This window comes from Cyclopterus lumpus, chromosome 5 (assembly GCF_009769545.1).
Source record: "Cyclopterus lumpus isolate fCycLum1 chromosome 5, fCycLum1.pri, whole genome shotgun sequence".
Lineage (NCBI taxonomy): Eukaryota > Metazoa > Chordata > Actinopteri > Perciformes > Cyclopteridae > Cyclopterus > Cyclopterus lumpus.
The window spans coordinates 19,213,359-19,233,598 of record NC_046970.1 but is presented as its reverse complement, the minus strand read 5'-3'; the positions used below and the strand labels follow the sequence as shown (position 1 = coordinate 19,233,598).

The 20,240-nt window shown below is 40.2% G+C and overlaps 3 protein-coding genes across 3 annotated transcripts; all 3 read left to right on the top strand.

Annotated features, from left to right (window-relative positions):
* The first annotated feature begins 2,191 nt into the window (after positions 1-2,191).
* Positions 2,192-5,573, top strand: tubb1 (tubulin, beta 1 class VI). The gene is made up of 4 exons (XM_034532712.1): positions 2,192-2,323; positions 3,077-3,185; positions 3,381-3,491; positions 4,011-5,573. Exons 1-4 carry the CDS (start codon positions 2,267-2,269, stop codon positions 5,153-5,155), a joined length of 1,422 nt encoding a protein of 473 aa, XP_034388603.1. The 5' UTR covers positions 2,192-2,266; the 3' UTR covers positions 5,156-5,573.
* Positions 5,574-8,670: 3,097 nt separating this feature from the next.
* LOC117731325 (PRELI domain containing protein 3B-like) lies at positions 8,671-14,592 on the top strand. Its single transcript, XM_034533596.1, has 6 exons — positions 8,671-8,877; positions 9,954-10,122; positions 11,537-11,626; positions 12,011-12,081; positions 12,174-12,276; positions 12,685-14,592. Exons 1-6 carry the CDS (start codon positions 8,846-8,848, stop codon positions 12,799-12,801), a joined length of 582 nt encoding a protein of 193 aa, XP_034389487.1. The 5' UTR covers positions 8,671-8,845; the 3' UTR covers positions 12,802-14,592.
* Positions 14,593-15,478: 886 nt separating this feature from the next.
* Positions 15,479-19,701, top strand: aurka (aurora kinase A). Its single transcript, XM_034533741.1, has 9 exons — positions 15,479-15,834; positions 16,392-16,457; positions 16,758-17,094; positions 17,176-17,215; positions 17,301-17,492; positions 18,192-18,330; positions 18,511-18,659; positions 18,876-19,050; positions 19,200-19,701. Exons 2-9 carry the CDS (start codon positions 16,395-16,397, stop codon positions 19,380-19,382), a joined length of 1,278 nt encoding a protein of 425 aa, XP_034389632.1. The 5' UTR covers positions 15,479-15,834; positions 16,392-16,394; the 3' UTR covers positions 19,383-19,701.
* The last annotated feature ends 539 nt before the right edge of the window (positions 19,702-20,240 follow it).

Below are 20,240 nucleotides of genomic sequence, written 5' to 3'. Positions count from 1 at the left end.
ACACACACATACACACACACACACACACACACACACACACACACACACACACAAAACATCACCTTCTACAATTACGTCAAAAGGAAAAGGAGAGAAACTCAGGGCATAGCACATAAAGGTCATCAATGAAATGCTGCTGTGGCTTCCTAAATGGTAAAAGGACTTTCTACCTGTTGCTTTAACACATCTTTCATTCACCCATTCATGACAGGGGCTGCCATGCATAACATTAATAAATCCCAACAGACAACTGAAGGAGTAAAAGAAGTAAATACTAAAATCTTATAGAAGCAAGTTAATAAAGATAATCTTGTCCTGTGGAGTTTCTACCATTCAAACTCTGTTAACTCGGAGCACATTTTTTTCTTTCTTAAGACCACACTATCTGGTAAACATCTGAATAGTATCATGTATACCTTTGATAACACTGAACCTTTGTGCACATGCTTCCTAACTGTCAAAGATGGTTGGCATGGTGGAAATACACATATTCACCACAACAACAAAGGACAAGCATTTATGCATTATGTGACCTTTCTGTGAATCAGAAACAGGTTGGTTTTCATAAGGAATTTGCCTTGGTGTTTAAGTGCATAATTACAATTAAGAAAACAAGTACTGGAAAATCATCATTCATAAATGTAAATTATACATTTTAAATGAAAATAATATGCTAAATACAAACTCAATTCAAAATTCTGATTAAAAGTATGAAATTGAGAGTGTCCTATTAAACAATACATATGTATTTATTCAGTTTGTGGAATCCCATCCATGAAAACTTTAGCAGGATAATGTGACATGTCAAAAATATATTTTTTGAGGAACGCCTATCTGTAAATATAAAAGAACAATATTGCTGTTTAAAATTATCTCTAATTATCTTATCTGTGGCTCATTTATATTAATATTATTTTATTTATTTGATGCATTCAGGAAAAAGATAAGGCCAAAAGTGAGGCTGGTAAGGGTGGGACCTTTTTAAAAAATGTTTTAAAAGTATCATCGTCACAGCTAAAGGAACACATGCTGTTTGATTATTTGATTATTTAAAATATAACCATTTAAGCCACATGCTGAAGCATTAAATTGCCAATCAGCCGCTTTATTCACATGTTAGATATAAAAGATTAAAAAAAAGAAAAAGTGTGATAGAGTCTGAAGAAAATGCTTAAATGTACTAATTAAATCAATTTACCAATCTATAAAACGATAACTGTTCCAATGATATCCTGCTATGCTGGTAATCGTCCTCTAGATGGTAGCCTCTCACATCTCCCAACTGCTGCCCATTTTTACACCATTATTATTACAACTACGCAGATTTAGTAGGTGAATATGGAAAACGTTGTTTATTTAACATCTGGAAGGAGAATAGGTGCAATATCAAAGTTCTGCTGTGAAAAGGCAGCACATTGTCATATTACAATATTGTATCAAATGTCTCTGCATTTCAAACCATTTCTTCCTTTCAGACATATATAGGACCAACATTGCTGATATTTGTGTGTGTGTGTGTGTGTGTGTGTGTGTGTGTGTGTGTGTGTGTGTGTGTGTGCGTGCGTGTGTGCGTGTACAGTATGATCATATTAATGTAGTTAATCAAAAGGCTGTTATCTGACACTGGCAAGAGAAACAAACTACTTCCATTCACCGAATTCTCTTCACTTCCTTCCTGCTCTTGGTCGCTGGTACGCTCAGAGATGTGTTTTAGTTCAATATCACCAAAAATAATAACGTTTTTGTTTATTGTGCAACACTGCACCAACTGTTTTCCTCTGCATCAGTTGATAATCCATTCATTTATGATGTATCAACACCAGAGATGTTAAGAAGTTCTCTCACCATGTCTGCACAGCTTTACACAATAGGAATTACCAAATGCCTTTTCCATTATCTATAATTTCTTATCAATGCAATTTAATAACTTCATTATCAGTAATTTATTTTGTCATTTACATGCAATACAGTGTGCAAACAAACTGACACGTACAAACATAAGGCGGCATGTTGGAAAACACAGAGCTTTCCTAAACTTATACTGAGTATAAAAGTATGGCAAACCCTCCCATATGAAAATAATCTTAGTTAATTATCATTGTGCTAAGAGTGTTCATTGTGTATTAGGAGCCTCTCGTACATTATTGAGAGGGGTGACTCCCTGACATCACTGATGACATCATTTCGGGTGGTGTATAAAAGACCGGTTCGAGAACTGAAGCCTATCTGACACCTCAGCTGCTCTGTTTACTGTAGCTCGATCATCATGCGTGAAATTGTACATTTGCAAATTGGACAATGTGGCAACCAGATCGGCTCAAAGGTAATAGAATATAATTCCACTGTTAAAGTTATAATGTAGATGATAGAAGTCACTGTTTGTAAGAAAATTGCCTGTGTTTTTGTTATGCTATTTCAGAAAAAAAGGTAATTGTTTCAATGTGATCGATTACATTTAATAAATATATTAAAAAATATATTTATATTCTTTTATGATGTTGTTCTGACAAGATTAAGAATATCAGCTCTACACGGTAACATGTAAACGGTAAACAATTTATAAAAAATGTTGAAGCACATTTGGACAAGCCCTGTTCCTTTGCATGGTGCCATCAACAGTTGTGAGTGACACAGGGTGTATGTACCCTGGATGCATTCAGGGAAAAGATAAGGCCAAAAGCGAGGCTGGTAAGGGTGGGACCTTTAAAAAAATGTTTTAAAAGTATCATCGTCACAGCTAAAGGGACAGGCACATTGTGGTGTTTGACACTGGAGAATGTGTCTGAGAATCCAGCAGTTATTATTTTGTTAAGCATCTTCATAATTTTAGCGTGTAGAGATTCTTAATCTGGAACAAGATCATGAGTTGCCACAGATTACTAATGAGATGCATTTTAACATTTTGTAGTCATACACAGACTGAAGAGGTACATGCAGATCAACCAATACTTGTGCCCAACTGCATATACAACAATATAAAGTCCCACAGTTGAGTAGTGTAAAACTAACGTGTCTCTCAATAAACACTTCAAATCTGTTGAGATGATTATCTCCCTCTTTGGCGTTCTCTTTCTAGTTTTGGGAAGTGATTAGTGAAGAACATGGGATCAATGCAACAGGCATCTACGTGGGAGACAGCGACCTCCAACTGGAGAGGGCCAACGTCTACTTCAATGAGGCACAAGGTGATTACTCTATATAGGCTATAATGTTAATACACTTATTCAGTTTATTCCACAAACATAGTTGCTTACCAATCACCTACAAATTGTTCTTTTTCAATAAAACTGTTCTCCAACTTTGACACAAAGTGAGGACGTATGAATGCTCAGGATGCTCATTCTGACTATATTAGTCATTAACTTCCATTCTGTTTGCAGGTGGTAAATATGTCCCCAGGGCCCTGCTGGTTGACCTGGAGCCCGGTACGATGGACAGTGTGAGAGGAAGCCGCATCGGAGCCCTTTTTAGGCCAGACAACTTCATCCATGGTAAGACAAATATTGGAAACAGTTATACTGGGGAATACCTGCAAGACTGTCTTGCTTTTATTTTGATATAAAATGGCAATTTGTACTATTATGTAGAAAAGGAAAGACACAATTAACCCTTGTGGTAGAAGCCGTAGCTGGTGCTTTGGAAATGCCTCCCAACACGTGTATAAATAAATTCAGCATTTTCAACAATCTAGTTCTTTATTCAATGGTATTGAGGACGTGTCATACATCAGAGAGAGGGGAGGATCATTTCAACCCATAAAAGAACATGGAAACTGAAGATAAAAACATATTACTCCTAAATTGGAGTATTTAAACAAAGAAAAGTCAAAGCATAACAATTGTCAACATATACAGTACATGCAATGCAGTGTTCAATCTATAGTGAAGTGGTGCAATTTGTACATTGTCTTTTTATTTGTTATGTCTTCATAACTGCAAAGTATGTTGCATGTTTTCCCTCCACTAATTCAATTGGCAAGAGAGATTATTGTATTTAATTTGGTGTTACAGGGAACTCAGGAGCTGGAAATAACTGGGCGAAGGGCCACTACACGGAGGGAGCGGAGCTGGTGGAGCAGGTGATTGACAGAGTGAGGCACGAGAGTGAAAGCTGTGATTGCCTGCAGGGCTTTCAGCTGGTTCACTCACTGGGAGGTGGCACCGGCTCTGGCATGGGAACCCTCATCATCAACAAGATCCGAGAGGAGTACCCTGACCGCATCATGAACACCTTCAGCATCATGCCCTCCCCTAAAGTCTCCGACACGGTGGTGGAGCCCTACAACGCCACACTGTCAGTCCACCAGCTCCTGGAGAACACAGACGAGACCTTCTGCATCGACAACGAGGCCCTCTACGACATCTGCTTCCGCACGCTGAAACTGACCACGCCGACATACGGGGACCTCAACCACTTGGTCTGCATGACCATGAGCGGGGTCACGACCTCTCTGAGATTCCCTGGACAGCTCAACGCGGACCTGAGGAAGCTGGCTGTCAACATGGTGCCTTTCCCTCGTCTCCATTTCTTCATGTCAGGCTTTGCCCCCCTGACGGCCCGCGGCAGCCAGCAGTATAGAGCCCTCACGGTGCCTGAGCTCACCCAGCAGATGTTCGATGCCCGAAACATGATGACAGCGTGCGACCCGAGGAGGGGCCGCTACCTCACCGTGGCTGGCATCTTCCGTGGACGGATGTCCACCAAAGAGGTGGATGAGCAGATGCTTGCAATCCATCAGAAAAACAGCCACTACTTCGTAGACTGGATCCCCCATAACTTCAAGGTCGCTGTGTGTGACATCCCACCTCGAGGCCTCAAAATGGCCTCCACCTTCATCGGCAACAACACGGCAATTCAGGAGATATTCCGCCGTGTGGGCGAGCAGTTCTCCCTGATGTTCAGACGGAAGGCTTTTCTCCACTGGTATACAGGAGAAGGTATGGATGAAATGGAGTTCACTGAGGCAGAGAGCAACCTCAACGACCTGGTGTCGGAGTACCAGCAGTACCAGGACGCCACCACTGATCGCGATTCGGAAGCAGAGGATGAAGAAGAGGAGGGTCCCTCATCAGCAGCGACAACAAATGTTCAGTCTCGAGTTGAAGTTAAACTGGAAACAGTTACTGAAACGAACAAAGAGACTGTGGTTGAGTAGGTCATGCAGTGTGGTGTGTACGTTTGACACTTTGGAAGGATGTATAAAACATATGGCTGGTCTGAAAAGGAAATGTTGTAGTTTATGCCTATGGTTGATTTAAATCAGCCTTGCCTTGAGAAAAGAAGTTGTGACATTTTTAAACGAGAGTGCTTATTGTCTTTCATGTATTCTTCAAATGATCTGTATACTTAAATGTTTTTGTTTTTTTAGAAGTTCTGTCTTTTATAGTAAACATTTGAAAATCATGAAAATGTTTGTATGTACAGTATGGAAAAATTGATGTTATGCCAGCTCTATATAATCCACAGCCATAACAACGGAGAACAAAATGTTTGTCCAATATCTTTTGTCTGATAAGTAAATGTTGCATTGAGTGGTTATAAGTTATGATGGTAATAAAAAAAGCAACACCAAATATTGAGGATTTGTTATTAAGGGTACATACTAAAAAACACAGAAATACATTTCCTTTTCATTCGGTTTTATCATTTGAACTGAAATTGGATAACCAAACTTGGCTGCAGTGATGGACACTACTCTGACAGCACAGTGACACCGTCACCGTTCACGGCCGTCACACAGTTTCCGCCAACTGTTACGAGTCTGGGGCATAGAGATTACACATAACTTGGCCAGCGTGTCTGGACTTTGAGATAAGCACACATGACGTGGAGATGTCCGCACTACTGCACTAAAGACTCATGGGGATAAAAGAAGATAACACTGCATGTAACCCACAAGTGACTATGGGTTAAGATGACTAAAGCAGGATTGCCTTATATAGGCCAATCTACTTAAAGTCACAAGGAGGCACTGAGGTCAAGAAGGGAAAGAATTTATGTCCCTTCTTGACCTTATTCTTTCAAAGAAGTCTTCAAATTTACTACTGCATAGATCGGAGTAATATGCACCAATTTATTTGATCCTGAGAAGCAGCATAATAATGGTGTATCAAGTATAATGGATACACATACTTTATCAAAGGAGCTGCCATTCCCAGATTAAATAAACTACTTGTTGGTGCCAGTTAACAGCATAATTAGGAAACAAGCACTCACGCAACAGACAGCCCTCTATACCTTCATGACCAAGTCACCCTATAAGATTAAGCATTTGCAACCCCTCATGATCCCAAGTCTTGTGATTGTCCTGAAGAAGTACAACAAAAATTAAGTAATTAAGTACCTCACAAAAACACACATATCTGCATCAGTTTTTTTCTGCTTTTGCTATCCTGTCAATAAACTCAATACCTTTCAGATTCAGTTGTTTGAAAGTCATTGTGGTGTATTTTTGCAACTTGTGTCATAGAAACGACACTCTCTTCGTGCAGGTGTTAAGAGCTGCAAAGAGTCCAACCAAATAATCTGTTAAACATCGCAACTTAAAAGCCCACAGTGGAAAACTAGAGCACTGCCTACGATTTGTCCTTAATCGAGCGTCACGATTTGACCTTTATGTGTTGATCTTTCATTCATTCAAGGTTGCAGAGAACTTTCAACCTTCACTGAGCTGAATTGTGTAACATCCAAGGTTAAATGGCCGATATGCCCATAATACTGCAGTCAAGCCTCCACTTCAAAAGACACAATCAAGACAGCCCGCACTTTTAACTGACTTCCTGTAATGCAGAGTACATATATACGCGTATACCTGAAAGAAAACGTGCAGGATGCCTTGACTGTGTTTGTCGGAGGCTTGACTGCAGTCAGCTTTAAGCACTGAGGGAAGCAGAGATATTACACTCCCTTTACATTACATTACATGTCATTTAGCTGACGCTTTCATCCAAAGCGACTTACAATCATGTTATATTCATTATTATTATTAGACCTTTATTTAACCAGGTAAAATCATTTGAGAACCAATTCTCATTTACAATGATGATCTGGCCAAGAGGCAGTAGCACAGTCCAGACAAGTGACACAAACAGCACAAATACAGTATGACAAACACATGAGAAAATGGCTAAAAACAACATAGGTAAATTAATAAACACTATGTACAAAAAATAAAAGGCGGATTACTGGATGCTCTTTGTAAAATGAAGAGAGAGAGAGAGAGAAGTGATGGCTGGTCACTCAGCCAGTTGTAAAATGAGACAAAAGTAGACACACACAGGAAGCTGTCAGCAGCTTTTTGCATCTGCTCAGAAATCAAGAAGGTTCAGGCTGAACGAGAAATAATCATTCTAAAAGCTTTAATTTGTCACATAGAAGACAGTGTGTTCATGTAAACTGTATGTACAGTAGTTATACTGTTTATTTACTGAGTAGCACAAAACAAACCTTCTAAGTATGTCTTTATATTAAAACATCATAATATTTCTGATATTGTTAAAAAAATCTGACAATGTATGACTTTATATACAATAAATATTGTGCAAATTATAATTTAATATATTTTGGATTTTCATTTGATTTAAAGGCATTACTGTTATTACTGTTAAGTATTGATACTCGTAATATTACATGTTTATATAAATAAAATGGAGAAAGTATACGTGGCTGACCGTTTAATAGATAAATAAACAGGCTTTCCAACAGTACAAAATGTATTCCCAAGATGCATTGTTACAACAGAAACAATCTACCAAACACTAATTTCCAAAATTTTTGTGATGATTTGTGATGATGTTTATATTATATCAGACACTGATGGCACATTGCTGTGTATTACAGCTTGTTTTCTATACTAGACATATATTGGCTCATGAATTGATTTGAAGTCAGCTCATTAAGGAGATTTTGACGGGCTTTCATTTTGAATTCATACATCAGAATGTCTTGATTGTCTCTGAGGGACATCTTGAGGTGGTTTACGATAAATCAGAAGTGAAATTACGTTCTAACTATAGACCATTTCCGTTTTAAATCTGATCTGAAATTAGACGTAAATTGTCTCATGAACTGATTTGAAGTTAGCTCATGAAGGTGATTTTGAAGGTCTTTTATTTTGTAATTCAACATCAGAATGTCTTGATTGTCTCTGATGGACAATTAGTCTACCATTATCATGAAGTGAAATTAGTTTGTAACTATTCACCATTTCCTTTTAAATCTAATCTGAAATTAGAGCCACATTTGCTCATGAATGTGATTTTCGAGAGCTTTTAGTTTGAAATTCAACACCAGAATGTCCACATATTGGATGAGGTTCCTTCCTATTTTCTTGTATTCATCATTCATAAAATTCATGGTTTGTCATTCATTCATTTAGTTTAATGTATTACTGTATCTGTATTTAAAGGCGTATTGCCTGACTATCACGTTGACCGGAAGTTTGCTCTTATTTTGAAGTCAGTTCGTAAACGCTTCTACGCGTACCGAAAAAAAAACCTTGCGGGCTGGTTTGACTGTCTTTTTGGATACTGCAGGTTACACCGCTTACTATTAAATAGGCTGCATGCTGAAGGTGAAGGGGAGCGATAACCACGTGATTTCCTGTGCTGTATCCACTGTGGAGTTGTACACACTACACACTGCATCCAGCTGTCCCCCGCGTCACTGGACTCATGCGGCATGTTGAATGGGGCAAGTGCGTAGCCCATACAGCCCACGTGAGTGAGCGTGGTACAGTGGGAGGAGACTTGCAGATGTCTTTGAACGCGTCCCACTGATTTCAGTCAGTCCAACCGGCTTACCCACGCCACGACCCCGACATCTGTCAGCCACTTAACGTTAAACAATGAAGATCTGGGCATCAGAGCACATATTCAAGTAAGTAGCTCAATAGCTTCTTTATTAAAAACATTTATTCCGGCGATGTGTTCAGTGATAGTCAGAGGTTCATTATCAGGCAGTTAAGTAACGTCAACTGGCTTCGTGTTTAATCCGGTTAACTCTCATTTAAAAAAAGCTGCTTATTATAACCTGAGTGTTACTGGCTTGAATGTTCTTTGTAGAAGCTAACGTTTACATTACGACATGTCCCCCCCCCCCCCCCCCCCCCCCCCCCCCCCCCCCCCCCCCATGTAATTGCAGTCAGTGTCTGTTTCTATGAACGAAACATTGTTTAAAAAGGCACGCACACACACACACACTCACAAATTGCACAACGCTACATTCACAAAATGAACGTAGAACCGCATCTATGGTGAATAAATGACAAGCTGTCAAATTGCGTCATCTGACGGTCAGGACCGGCCCCTCTGGCGCGTGAACTTTCCCCCTACATTTTTTTTTTCCGCCTGATTGCGTCACTGGGTTACGTCGGTGCGTGTGCGTTAGTGCATGCAAATGGTCCCTGTAAGTGGTATGCTTTTATTAATGGCTTATTACCACTGATGCTTTATTGTGAAATTAGCATTTTACTGCAGTAGTTGGTCAAATTTGAACTATATACATATCGCATATAGTTTAATCGGTACCAATGCATGATTTTTTAAATAATTTGATCATATATGTTAAATGTAAAGGAGCAAAAACTAGCCTACAATATTTCCCTCTGAAATGTAGTGGAGTAGATAGCTCAAAGTACTATGAAATAACGAGACCGAAGTGAAATGTACTTCAAAATTGTACTTGCGTATAGAGACCATAGTTAAATAGTTACCTTCCACGACTGCACATAAGCATTTTGTTTAAAAACTGAGAATGTATGATATCAAGTTTTATCATGAAAATATCAAAAGTAAGTTCAGTTGAATATCAATTTTTGTTTCCACTTTTAATCCTAAAGACATGTTTATAAGAAGAGTAACTCACTATCAGATCATCATTTAGTCAGTGTGTGTATTTGCAGGCTTTTTGTTATTGCAATGCTTCAATAGTATTTGTTGGCTTTCCTTCAACAGCCATCCTTGGGAGACAGTGACCAAGGCTGCTATGCAGAAATATCCCAACCCTATGAACCCCAGTGTGATCGGAGTGGATGTTTTGGACAGAAGCATCGACAAACAGGGACGCCTCCACAGTAAAAGACTGCTGGGCACAGAGTGGGGTCTTCCATCCATAGTGAAAGCTGTGAGTTTTCAAAACTGGCCTGCTGTCGAGCGTCGTCGTCAAATGTGTTGCTGCTGCAGCCTCGTAGCGGAACTGCTTTGGTCACACTGAAAATGTACACACGCGACTCTGAGTGGAAAAACACATTACCTGATCTGCAAGTATGTGCTCGGGGTAATAGTGTGTTATGTACCAGAGATTGTGCAGGTTAATGCTTTCCAGCCTGTGAGCACGACATTAAGCCCGCAGGCTATTTCTGTCCAGGAACAGCAGCAGACCTGCTTTGCTGAATGGAGGCAAGCGGCGAGTTTGTGGCTAAGTACCACGGCTCGTGTTGTACAATGTCCTTTCTTTCATAGCTGAGGTGAAACCCTTGACACCATGTGATGTAACTTTCCTTCTCTGTCTGACCGGCTTAAACTAGAGGTCACTACTAGAATAAAAGGCAGTGACAGAAGGCCTCGGGATTTCTGCAACATGCCGTTTGAACTTCCCACAGTGTCTGTAGACTTTCTGAATTCACTAATGACTAAGATCATATAAAGTTGTAGCCTCTGTAAACACTGGCTGATCAGCTGCTGTTGTTTAGCTTTGACCTTTTTCTAGGATGGGGTTGTCGTCTGAGACAACATCTATGAATAGCCCCTTTAATTCCAAGGACAGTCTATGACATAGCCTGTCCCAGTGATGGATATTAACGCAACCTATAATCAGATTGTCTCAAAACAAATCTCCCTTGAGCCAGTGTGTGTGCGTTGAAACCGGAGGTATCATGAAGACATCTTCCTTTGACATTGGTTTACCTTTGTACTGACGACCAACATATGATAAGGTGATGAATGACAAATATGACCACGAATCTTCAAATAAACTACGAAAATAACTCGTCTTTTGATCAATGACAGAAAACTCCTGTATTTCATTGCGGCTCAAGCTAGTTGAATAGATCCTCTTATAAAAGTAGGGTGGCACATCAGATTCATAGCGATCTAAGTCATTATTTTAATAATAATTTAGGTGAAACTGCACCTAAAAGATGCCACTTGTAGCCCGAGGTCTGCCTGAAGTTGCTGAATGGGAATTACACACACAAAATGAAACAGATACAATAATAATGTCATTTTAGATTAAAGTCACAGGAGAATAAATTCATTAATTTGTTCAATTCAAGGAGTGTTTAAGCGTGAGCAGGACAATTTCAGAGTGCTGGCACTGGTGTGTTTCCACTGATGAAGTAACTTTTAGTGAATTTTCTTTTAAATGACATTGTCATTAAGAATAAGCTGAAAAGACGACAGATGATTTGTGGATGAATACGGTGCAGGATGTTCAGTGTGGGGAAAATAAAGGAATAAGTAACTAAAGGCGCCATTTAAAAAAAGTTGAAAAAAAGTCTGCAGTTTGTAGTAAAGTGTGTTTCTATCTTTGCCCTCAGATCATTGGTAGCGCACGAACATACACGTACGTTCAGGAGCACTCGGTTGTGGATCCCAAAGAGAAGATTTTCGAACTTCAGTCTTCAAATGTGAGTACTTATGACGCGACGCCCCCTCCTCTGCTGGCACCCTCGGGTGAACGTTGAGATTTCACCATCAGTGTGTTAGCGTTGCTAATGCAACCTGTTCACCTGGTCACAAAGCATGGTCTTTTTAAGATGTGTATACACCCGTCTAGATCCACCTTTTCGGGCCACCCATTTGTCTGAACACATGCGAGCTCATTGCGTTCTATCTCTGGAATGAAGTCTTGGTTGTTCCACAGGTTCACGGCTTGATCGATGTTCTGGCAACTTTTCAACAATTCAAGTTTGTTTACGCGGTTGTGAAACCTCTCGCTGTGAGCTGTGATACGGGCACAAGTCAATTTATCTTCACATTCGTTTGTCTTTTGTGATATTATTCCTCTGCAGATCACTTTCACAAACCTGGTGTCTGTGGATGAAAAGTTAACATACAAACCACACCCTGAGGACAAAGAGAAGTAGGTTTTTCGTTTTTAACATAGCAGGGATTTTCATGAATCATACATTTCTGAAGCATTCAGGACTTTCTTTTAACCTCTCTGAACTCTAGAACAATATTGACCCAGGAAGCGATCATCTCTGTGAAAGGAGTCAGCCTGAGCAGTTACCTGGAGGGAGTATTGGCCAGCTCCATCTCTGCGAACGCTGGAAAGGTCAGATATCCCGAGAAGGCTTTTTTTTAAAATTTTTTAAAGTGGGACCCAAAACATGCATGAGACCCTTTTCTGATAGTTCCCAAAATGACAAATGTTAAAGTACACTTCTAGATGGAATATTGTTTGGGTCCTGCACTTTATGATGTGGACTATTTGTTTTACTACTTACAGAAAAACACAAAACTTGGACAAAAGCAACAATTGTAATGACTAATATTATTATTGAGTATTTAAATACATATGATGGGAATAAGGAGCACGCTTTCAGATGATCTTTCCTCAAATTTCTTTTCATGGCAACAGGTCATTCTCGTCCTTTCCAACTCTTCAGCTTGATGTCATTCTCTTAATTTCCCCGTCCTCGTCGTGGACTCATTTTTCATTGATTTGTTTGTTCTTTATCAGGGCCGTGAAGCCATGGAGTGGGTAATCAGGCGACTGAATGCAGAGATCGAGGAGCTGGCAGCCACAGCGCGCGGGACCATGCGAGTCCCTTTGGCTGCTGCGGTCACTGAGAAATGACACCCGCACGCGGCCCTGGTGCTGTTTCGGTGCTCTGGAGTTCATCCAATTCATATACTTTTACTATCTACATTAGATAAATATTTTTTTTTAACAGCACACGGCAACATAATGTGATTCGGTGGAGCGTCTTTAGGGGATGCTGCCTGGCAGGACCGCAGTGATAAGAGACTCTGGGACAAGTTTAAACACCACTGTTATCTGTGGGTTTAAAAACATGAAGCTAAGAAGTAACCAAGGCACTGGATGAGCTGAAAACATGGAAAGTACCAAAGCAGACGCACCTCTTTGTGTCCGCTTTTACCTCAGAAGTTTCCTTTGGAATAGACTCTGTTTTTTACAGCGACAGTTGAAAGAACAACGGTTATAATGAGACGTATAGAGGTGACTGGGAGTAAAAAAAGCTGCTGTCAAGACACGCTGGCAGGAAACAAATCTTTTTGAGGCAGGAGTCAAGTGCAATACAAGTCAAGGGTACATGGAAGAGGTTTTGAGTGTATGTGAGTAAATGGTTTGGTTGACACTGTGATATGTCAAAGAAATGTTTCACCGTCACCGGTTTATTTGTGCAAGAGAGCCATCTCCAACAATGTTTTCATGCGGGACCTCAGTAATGAAAAGATTGCACCAGGCGACATCTGTACGCCTGAATATAGACTGTATTTTGTTATTATAGTGATAACTAATGTTATTTAAGTGAAATGAAGGGATCATGGTATATTTTAATGTTTTTGCAGAAACGTAGAAGACCTTCTCAAATGCTGCGTTCCTATAACTGATATAAATAAGAAAGATGTGCAGATACTTTTGTTACGTTTTCAGTTTCACTACCTGGATATGTTTGCTGAACTCAAATAGTTGTATTCATACTACTGTTCCTCCGTTATAACAGCGTGAGAGCTGAGACCTTTGCATTGACTTTTATTTGCACTTACGAAACAATACATGCTAACAATGAAAAGCTGCTACACGTGTGACGATCTGTGAATGTTTGTTTGATTGACACATTGTATTTGAGGAGGTCTTTCTTTATATAAAAGACAGCAGTGTGATGATGCTGAAAGATTTAGTGTCTCTATTTTTTTTTTCCTGTAACAGGAATATGTATTTACAGAAGTAGTGAGTTTCAACTTGGGTTGAACATTGAGAAATGTGACATCACATGCTTATTTTGAAATTGCAATGTGTGCATTTTGTCTGGGTGCATGTTAAAAGAAACGGTTTCACCAACTGCAGAATGTGATAATAAAATAAAAATATGTTAAACAAATGTATTCAGAAAGATAAATTCTCTCTTTTTTAGTTAGACTTCTATATAAGTTATCATATATCTCATATAGAGTGGATATTTATCTAATTTATGTATTTTCAAGTCGCAAAAGGGTCTGTGTGAAAGCTTACTCTGGTCAGTGCATACGATTCTGCCTTTGGGAGGTTCAGTCAATGACTGCCTTTCAAAAGGAATTGTTACCTTCAGGGTGGGAAGGTATAATATGTGTGCTGTGCTTCTCTATATAGTCAGAGGCTACACACTGAAACACCATCAGCAGATATGGACCAGTAAACTGCAATCTTCTAACTCACTTTAATTCAAGAGTTCTGCTGCCACACTTTGGCCAAATTGTAGACGAGTGGAAAAAAAATATATATATAAAAAATATATATTGATTATGTAATGCCATCTTGTTGAAAAGGTTGGGCCAATGTTAACTATATGTGCTTGTTTTTCAAGTTACAGACTGGGAAAAGAAAGTGTGAAGTGAATAGTTGAAAATAAAGTTATTTACTGTATGATCTGTGTCCTACGTTTTTTCTTTATGTGCAGAAACATGTGTCTATGTAGATGACAGGGGCTGTTGAGTGCATTTTGTTTTGCTTTTGTCAATTATGTTGTAACCTACAATATTGCCGTCAAAAAAATATATATTTGAGTTTAAGACCATACACCTATGGCTGTTGAAAAAATAACATGTCGAATTAGTCAAATAAAAACAATGGCGGAAAGCTTAACTTCTCAGTGACATACCCAGAGGGGAAAGGTTGATGTCAGGTGGTTGAAAATAAGCAAAAACACGCCAATACTCATCAAAATAACGTTAGTTATAACGAAGTAGCCTACTATTTTATGTATAAGCGTAACACAGGTACGATTTATTGAAAGTCTTATGCCTGGTTGTATTTTAATTTAAATAAATAATGTCCATCTAACTGGCAACTCAGAGTAAAGATCCTGAGAAAGGTTCAACTTTTAACATTGTTTTTATTACCTACACAAATTGCAATTCAAAGAAAAAGTAGATTTTTGGAGTTAAATGAGCATTTTGTGGATTTATTACTCCGACTTTAAGATTATCTTCATTCCAGACATCAAACAAAATGTTTTTTGAAAAGATTAATGAAGTTGTTGCTTAGGAGGCAGACTGAATGAAGCAATAGCCAATTTTGTAATCAACTATAAAAAGGATCTATATGATCTGAATAAGTCTTCCACCACTGAAGACGGGCAGGTTTCACGTGCAAATGAGATGTGTGTAGTTCATAAAGGGTGTACGTTGGTTTGATTTGTCCGCTGCTGCCCTCTGCTGGTTTGGATGACTTTCTCTGACGTCACGCTACACCCTTTAAAATCAACCAATGGCGAGATAGCACTGGGCATTCTCTCAGCCAATCAGTGGCTGTGCTGCGTTTAAAGGTTTTGAACAGAGGGACGTTTGAAATTGAAGTCAAACTAGCGAAGCGCTGTGTTGGGGAAGCGTGCAAGGGAGCAACATTTTGAAGTTGAATCCGGGAATGGTTATAGTTCGGTTTGATCCATAAGAATCAGCACTTACCTTCTTACGACACCGAGCTGTCTTTTAAGAGGAGTTGTACTGCGCTAGCGTGACACTAAATATTGATGTGGTCGACCCGACGTCCCTGCTAGCTAGCGGTGACGTTACAGCTCGCTGCTCGAGAGCTAACGTTACTCTTGGTTTAACATCTGGATTAATTATCGCTCAGTTGCTCCCGGTCATTGTGCAATACGACATTTAGGTAAGTAATGTTTTCAGTAGACTTGTGTTTGGTCCAGTGGTTACCAAAAAGCTACCGTTAGCTCAAGCCTAAAGTTCCCGTCTGTATCGCGATGTTACGGTCGTCTCGCGACAGCTGAAACTGCGGTTTATACTTTTTGTGTTTTTCAATTCTTTCACGTTTTCGTTAATAAATGGTGTGTAAGTAGAGGCACCATCTGTGATACGTTACACAACGTGTGTGGTAATAACGCTGATGTCCGTGTTAAAGTTGAGACAATGGAGCCAAAGTTTAATAACATTCAGTTAGTTTGTATTGTCCAAAATTACAAATCTCACTCAGAGGGCTTTACAATCTGTACACATACGACATCCTCTGTCCCGGGACCTCACATCAGGACAGCAAAAACTCCCCCGGAAAATAAGGGGAAGAACCCTTAGGCAGAGCAACAGAGGAGGATCCCGCTCCCCGGATGGACAGCAGTGCAATAGATGTCATGTGTACACATTGAAAATAAAAGCAAAATGACAGAGGGGCTACAATGTTTAAATTATACTCTACGTTTACCCCTTTCTCAGATTATGGACTCTTCGGCCAGACTCAAGCTGACAAAGGACATGAAACTTCAAAGGCATGATGTGAAGGTAATGCACAATATCACCATAAAGCTAATGAATATAAAATCGCTGTCACATATATATTGATGTGTTGAGCTTTCAACTTTGCTTTGAAGTGGCCTCACACAGTCTGCACACAAGTCTAAGATGTAAACACCTGACACACAGCTATGAGTAGATACGCACACACAGGCAGAATCCCAAACATGGCTGAAAGTGTTTCTATAACATCATTTGGGTTCAGGAATCCCAGTTAATATAAGAGCACATCCAGAAAAAATGCTTATCTTTTTTTATTCAGTGTTTGGGGATTTTCTTTGCTTGCAGACAACCGGCGATGGCCCAAAGCGGATTCCTGTGTCGCAGCAGTCACAGATGTCTTTGGTTACACAAACGCCACACCAGCGAGTTCTAGGTGTGTCGAATGGACCCCAGCGCGTTCAGCGGCCTATGACTCACCAGAAACCAGCATCGCATGTCTCGGTTGCTGTCAAGTCTGCGCACCCCTCTGATCAGAATGTGAATCCTGCTACTCCGAATGGAAACTGTGTGCCGCAGCCCAAACGTGTTTCTCAACAAATCCAACCAAAGACGAATGTCCCCAAGGTAAACCTGGAGCCGGCGAAACCACCATCGGAACCGGCAAACCTGGAGAAGCTACAAAGTAAGCATAATACAAAGTCAGACAAACTAAGCAATTGTGAATTATTATTTTTTGGGATGCTAAAATATTTTTTGTTGACAGTCAAACCTGCCAAGAATGAGCCAAACGCCTCTGCATCAAAGTAAGTGATTCATTTTACGTTTGAGTTCTTTTCATATAGATGACTCATTGTTACTGTCAGTAACTGAATGTTTCTGCTCGCACAGCAAGCGGTGGAGCCTGGAGAACTTTGACATCGGCCGTCCCTTAGGAAAGGGTAAATTTGGCAACGTCTACCTGGCCAGAGAGCGGCAAAGTAAGTTCATCTTGGCCCTGAAGGTGCTCTTCAAGAAGCAGCTGGAGAAGGCCGGGGTGGAGCACCAGCTGAGGAGGGAAGTGGAGATCCAGTCTCACCTCAGGTAATGTGTCAGTCAAATTATGCAATATTGCGCCAAATAGGAATTCTGACTGTAGTGGCGCTGACCAAAGGCAATTTGACACAGTGGTCATACTTCTTAAAACTCCAAAGGTGTCGGCACTTCTGTTTTTACCGACCGGATTTCTGAGTCACTGGCGAGACAAACTTTAATTCTGTAGTTCTTCTCTCTCGTCTTTTAAAAAGTAAAGATGGCACATTGCATTTTTCTTATACTTAAGCAATATATTGGTTTATATAAATATGTTGGTTTGGTGTGTATGCAATGCACTAGACTAGAGTCTCTCTGAACAGTGATGACAGGACTGGGTTCCCCTGTTTAATACAGCATGGTAGACTGTCTGCCCCCTGGATGACAGGTGTTTTATAAAGCCTGTGAACACTCTCTTGAGCTATTAAGCCGTCCTTGTGTGTTGCCAGTATAAAAACCTGAGATGTGTAGAGTGTTTAAAGTATTTTGTAACTGGGTAATTCATAGACCTGCAGGTTCAAGCTTAGTTTCTCTATTTTAAATTAAAACCTGGTTGGCCTAAGAGGGGTTGCATTTGTGACCCCAAAAAAATCCTTTGTTGTCTGACTGGACCTCCTATAAAGCAGCATTCATTTAGTTCTGTCCATTTACTTTTCTCCTCTGGGTATTTCAACATGTCTCTGAATGCTCCTCTGCCTCTCTGTCCTGCAGGCACCCGAATATCTTGCGCCTCTACGGTTACTTCCATGACTCATCGCGTGTCTATCTCATCCTGGAGTTTGCACCCAAGGGTGAGCTGTACAGTGAGCTGCAGCGCTGTGGGTGTTTTCCTGAGGCCAGAAGTGCCACAGTAAGTGCCCATTTAAGATCCTTTTGTACAATGTGTACTTTGACATTACACATGTAGAATTGTACTCAATGTAAGATATTAGTGGGATAGATAGATAGATAGATAGGTGTGTGTGTGTGTGTATGAGGATGCTGTCAAAAAACAAATGTTTTACTCACCATGCTTTATGTGCTCTACTAGTACATCATGGAGCTGGCAGATGCACTCAACTACTGCCACTCCAAGAAGGTGATCCACAGGGACATAAAACCAGAGAACCTGTTGCTGGGTGCCAACGGTGAGCTAAAGATTGCAGACTTTGGCTGGTCCGTTCACACTCCCTCCTCCAGGTATGCACATGGGTTTTTGGCATCTTTTTGTTTTCCACCTTTTTGATGGAGAGCTTTTAGTGACTCCGAGTGTTAAATTATGAATAAGAATAATGTTTTGAGTTACATTTGTGATTCACTTGTTTGGCTTTACTCTCTGATGTCATGAACTTTTGTTTTACCCCTCTACATCAATGGTAGTTTTCAAACTAACTTCATACATTTCTCTCTGTTCAGGAGATCCACACTCTGTGGCACGCTGGACTACTTGCCTCCTGAGATGATTGAGGGGAAAACTCACGATGAAAAGGTGGATCTGTGGAGTCTGGGCGTCCTTTGCTACGAGTTCCTGGTTGGAAAACCCCCCTTTGAAACCAAAAGTCACGAGGAGACCTACCGCAAGATATCGAGGGTAAGGCATGGATGGCTAGATGCCCCAACAATTAGCATTTATTAGCGCCGTAGTTTCAGAGCCCTTTTCGTCCCACTTGAATTTGCAGGCCTCGCTCCAGTTTTTCCTGTTTTAAATCTTTGTGCTGGTTGTCTGTCTTTGTCATTCAGGTGGAGTACACTTACCCCACACAGGCCAATATCGGAGCCGGAGCCAAAGACTTGGTTGCTAAGCTCCTGAAGCACAACCCGAAGCACAGACTGCCCATCCAGGGAGTCCTGTCCCACTCCTGGGTGGTCGAGAGCGCCACCAAGAAACCCACAACCCTCACCAATGAAGAGCTCCGCCAGTGAGCCTCTCTGTCTCTGCAGCCCACGCCTGAGGTCTGCATGTGAGGGCGCAGTCGTGCAGAACACAGCCGTGTGGAACATGAACACCTGTGTGCAGCTGGTTTATCAGAATCTGCTTGTGCGACTATTTACTATGAAATCACTTCATGTGGATGTTTTTGTCTGCAGGTATCTTGCGCCACTTTCTTTTTTTTTTCCTCTATTATCCTTGGCATTCTTGCCTGTAAATATTTAACCGTTTTTTTTGTGTAATTATGAATATTTTATTGCGCAGTCCTAACATGCTATTACTTGAAATAAAAGATGTCACTTTGGAATTAAACTGTCTTTTAGTGAAACCTAGTGTTCAGTTGTCTTAAGTACTTTGCCCTGATGACCCTCCTGCAGCGGCACGTGGCCAGCAGGGGTCGCCAGCATACCACTAGAGTTGGATTGTGAAATTGTTACAGATTTTAGGACACAGTTGATAAACCTGTTCCACATTCGCTTTCTGCTACAATAAAATCTTTTTCTGAAAGTTATTTTGGCTTTGTTCTTTAAAGAAGAATTAAAAGACTTAAGATTTGATTTTTAAGTATAAATTTAAGCGATTTTTTTTTAAGTTGATGGGGAAAGTTTTCTTAAAACTAACTGGAGTAAGTGACTTAAACGGTTATGATTTATTTTTTTTTTTTTAGAATTCAGTCAATATCAAATACTAAGGTTTAATGTTCTATTGTGTGCTCTGCACGGGGCTGACGGCCCTGCTGCTGTCATAGTTCTGATTTGGATCACTAGGTGGCTCCCGAGAAACGAACAATTGGTCAAACTTAGACGATTATGAAAGGAAATTCGTATTACAAGTATTTGAATCCCTTTAAT

What these genes read in the sequence shown, in the direction of transcription:
- aurka (XM_034533741.1), top strand. Translation starts at nt 16,395, where the DNA reads ATGGACTCTTCGGCCAGACTCAAGCTGACAAAGGACATGAAACTTCAA. An exon ending in CCAAACGCCTCTGCATCAAA is followed by an intron (nt 17,216 to 17,300) that starts GTAAGTGATTCA and finishes CTGCTCGCACAG; the next exon opens with CAAGCGGTGGAGCCTGGAGA. An exon ending in CTGAGGCCAGAAGTGCCACA is followed by an intron (nt 18,331 to 18,510) that starts GTAAGTGCCCAT and finishes GTGCTCTACTAG; the next exon opens with TACATCATGGAGCTGGCAGA.
- tubb1 (XM_034532712.1), top strand. Translation starts at nt 2,267, where the DNA reads ATGCGTGAAATTGTACATTTGCAAATTGGACAATGTGGCAACCAGATC. An exon ending in GCAACCAGATCGGCTCAAAG is followed by an intron (nt 2,324 to 3,076) that starts GTAATAGAATAT and finishes TTCTCTTTCTAG; the next exon opens with TTTTGGGAAGTGATTAGTGA. An exon ending in CTACTTCAATGAGGCACAAG is followed by an intron (nt 3,186 to 3,380) that starts GTGATTACTCTA and finishes TTCTGTTTGCAG; the next exon opens with GTGGTAAATATGTCCCCAGG.
- LOC117731325 (XM_034533596.1), top strand. Translation starts at nt 8,846, where the DNA reads ATGAAGATCTGGGCATCAGAGCACATATTCAA. An exon ending in TCGAACTTCAGTCTTCAAAT is followed by an intron (nt 11,627 to 12,010) that starts GTGAGTACTTAT and finishes ATTCCTCTGCAG; the next exon opens with ATCACTTTCACAAACCTGGT. An exon ending in CACCCTGAGGACAAAGAGAA is followed by an intron (nt 12,082 to 12,173) that starts GTAGGTTTTTCG and finishes TCTGAACTCTAG; the next exon opens with AACAATATTGACCCAGGAAG.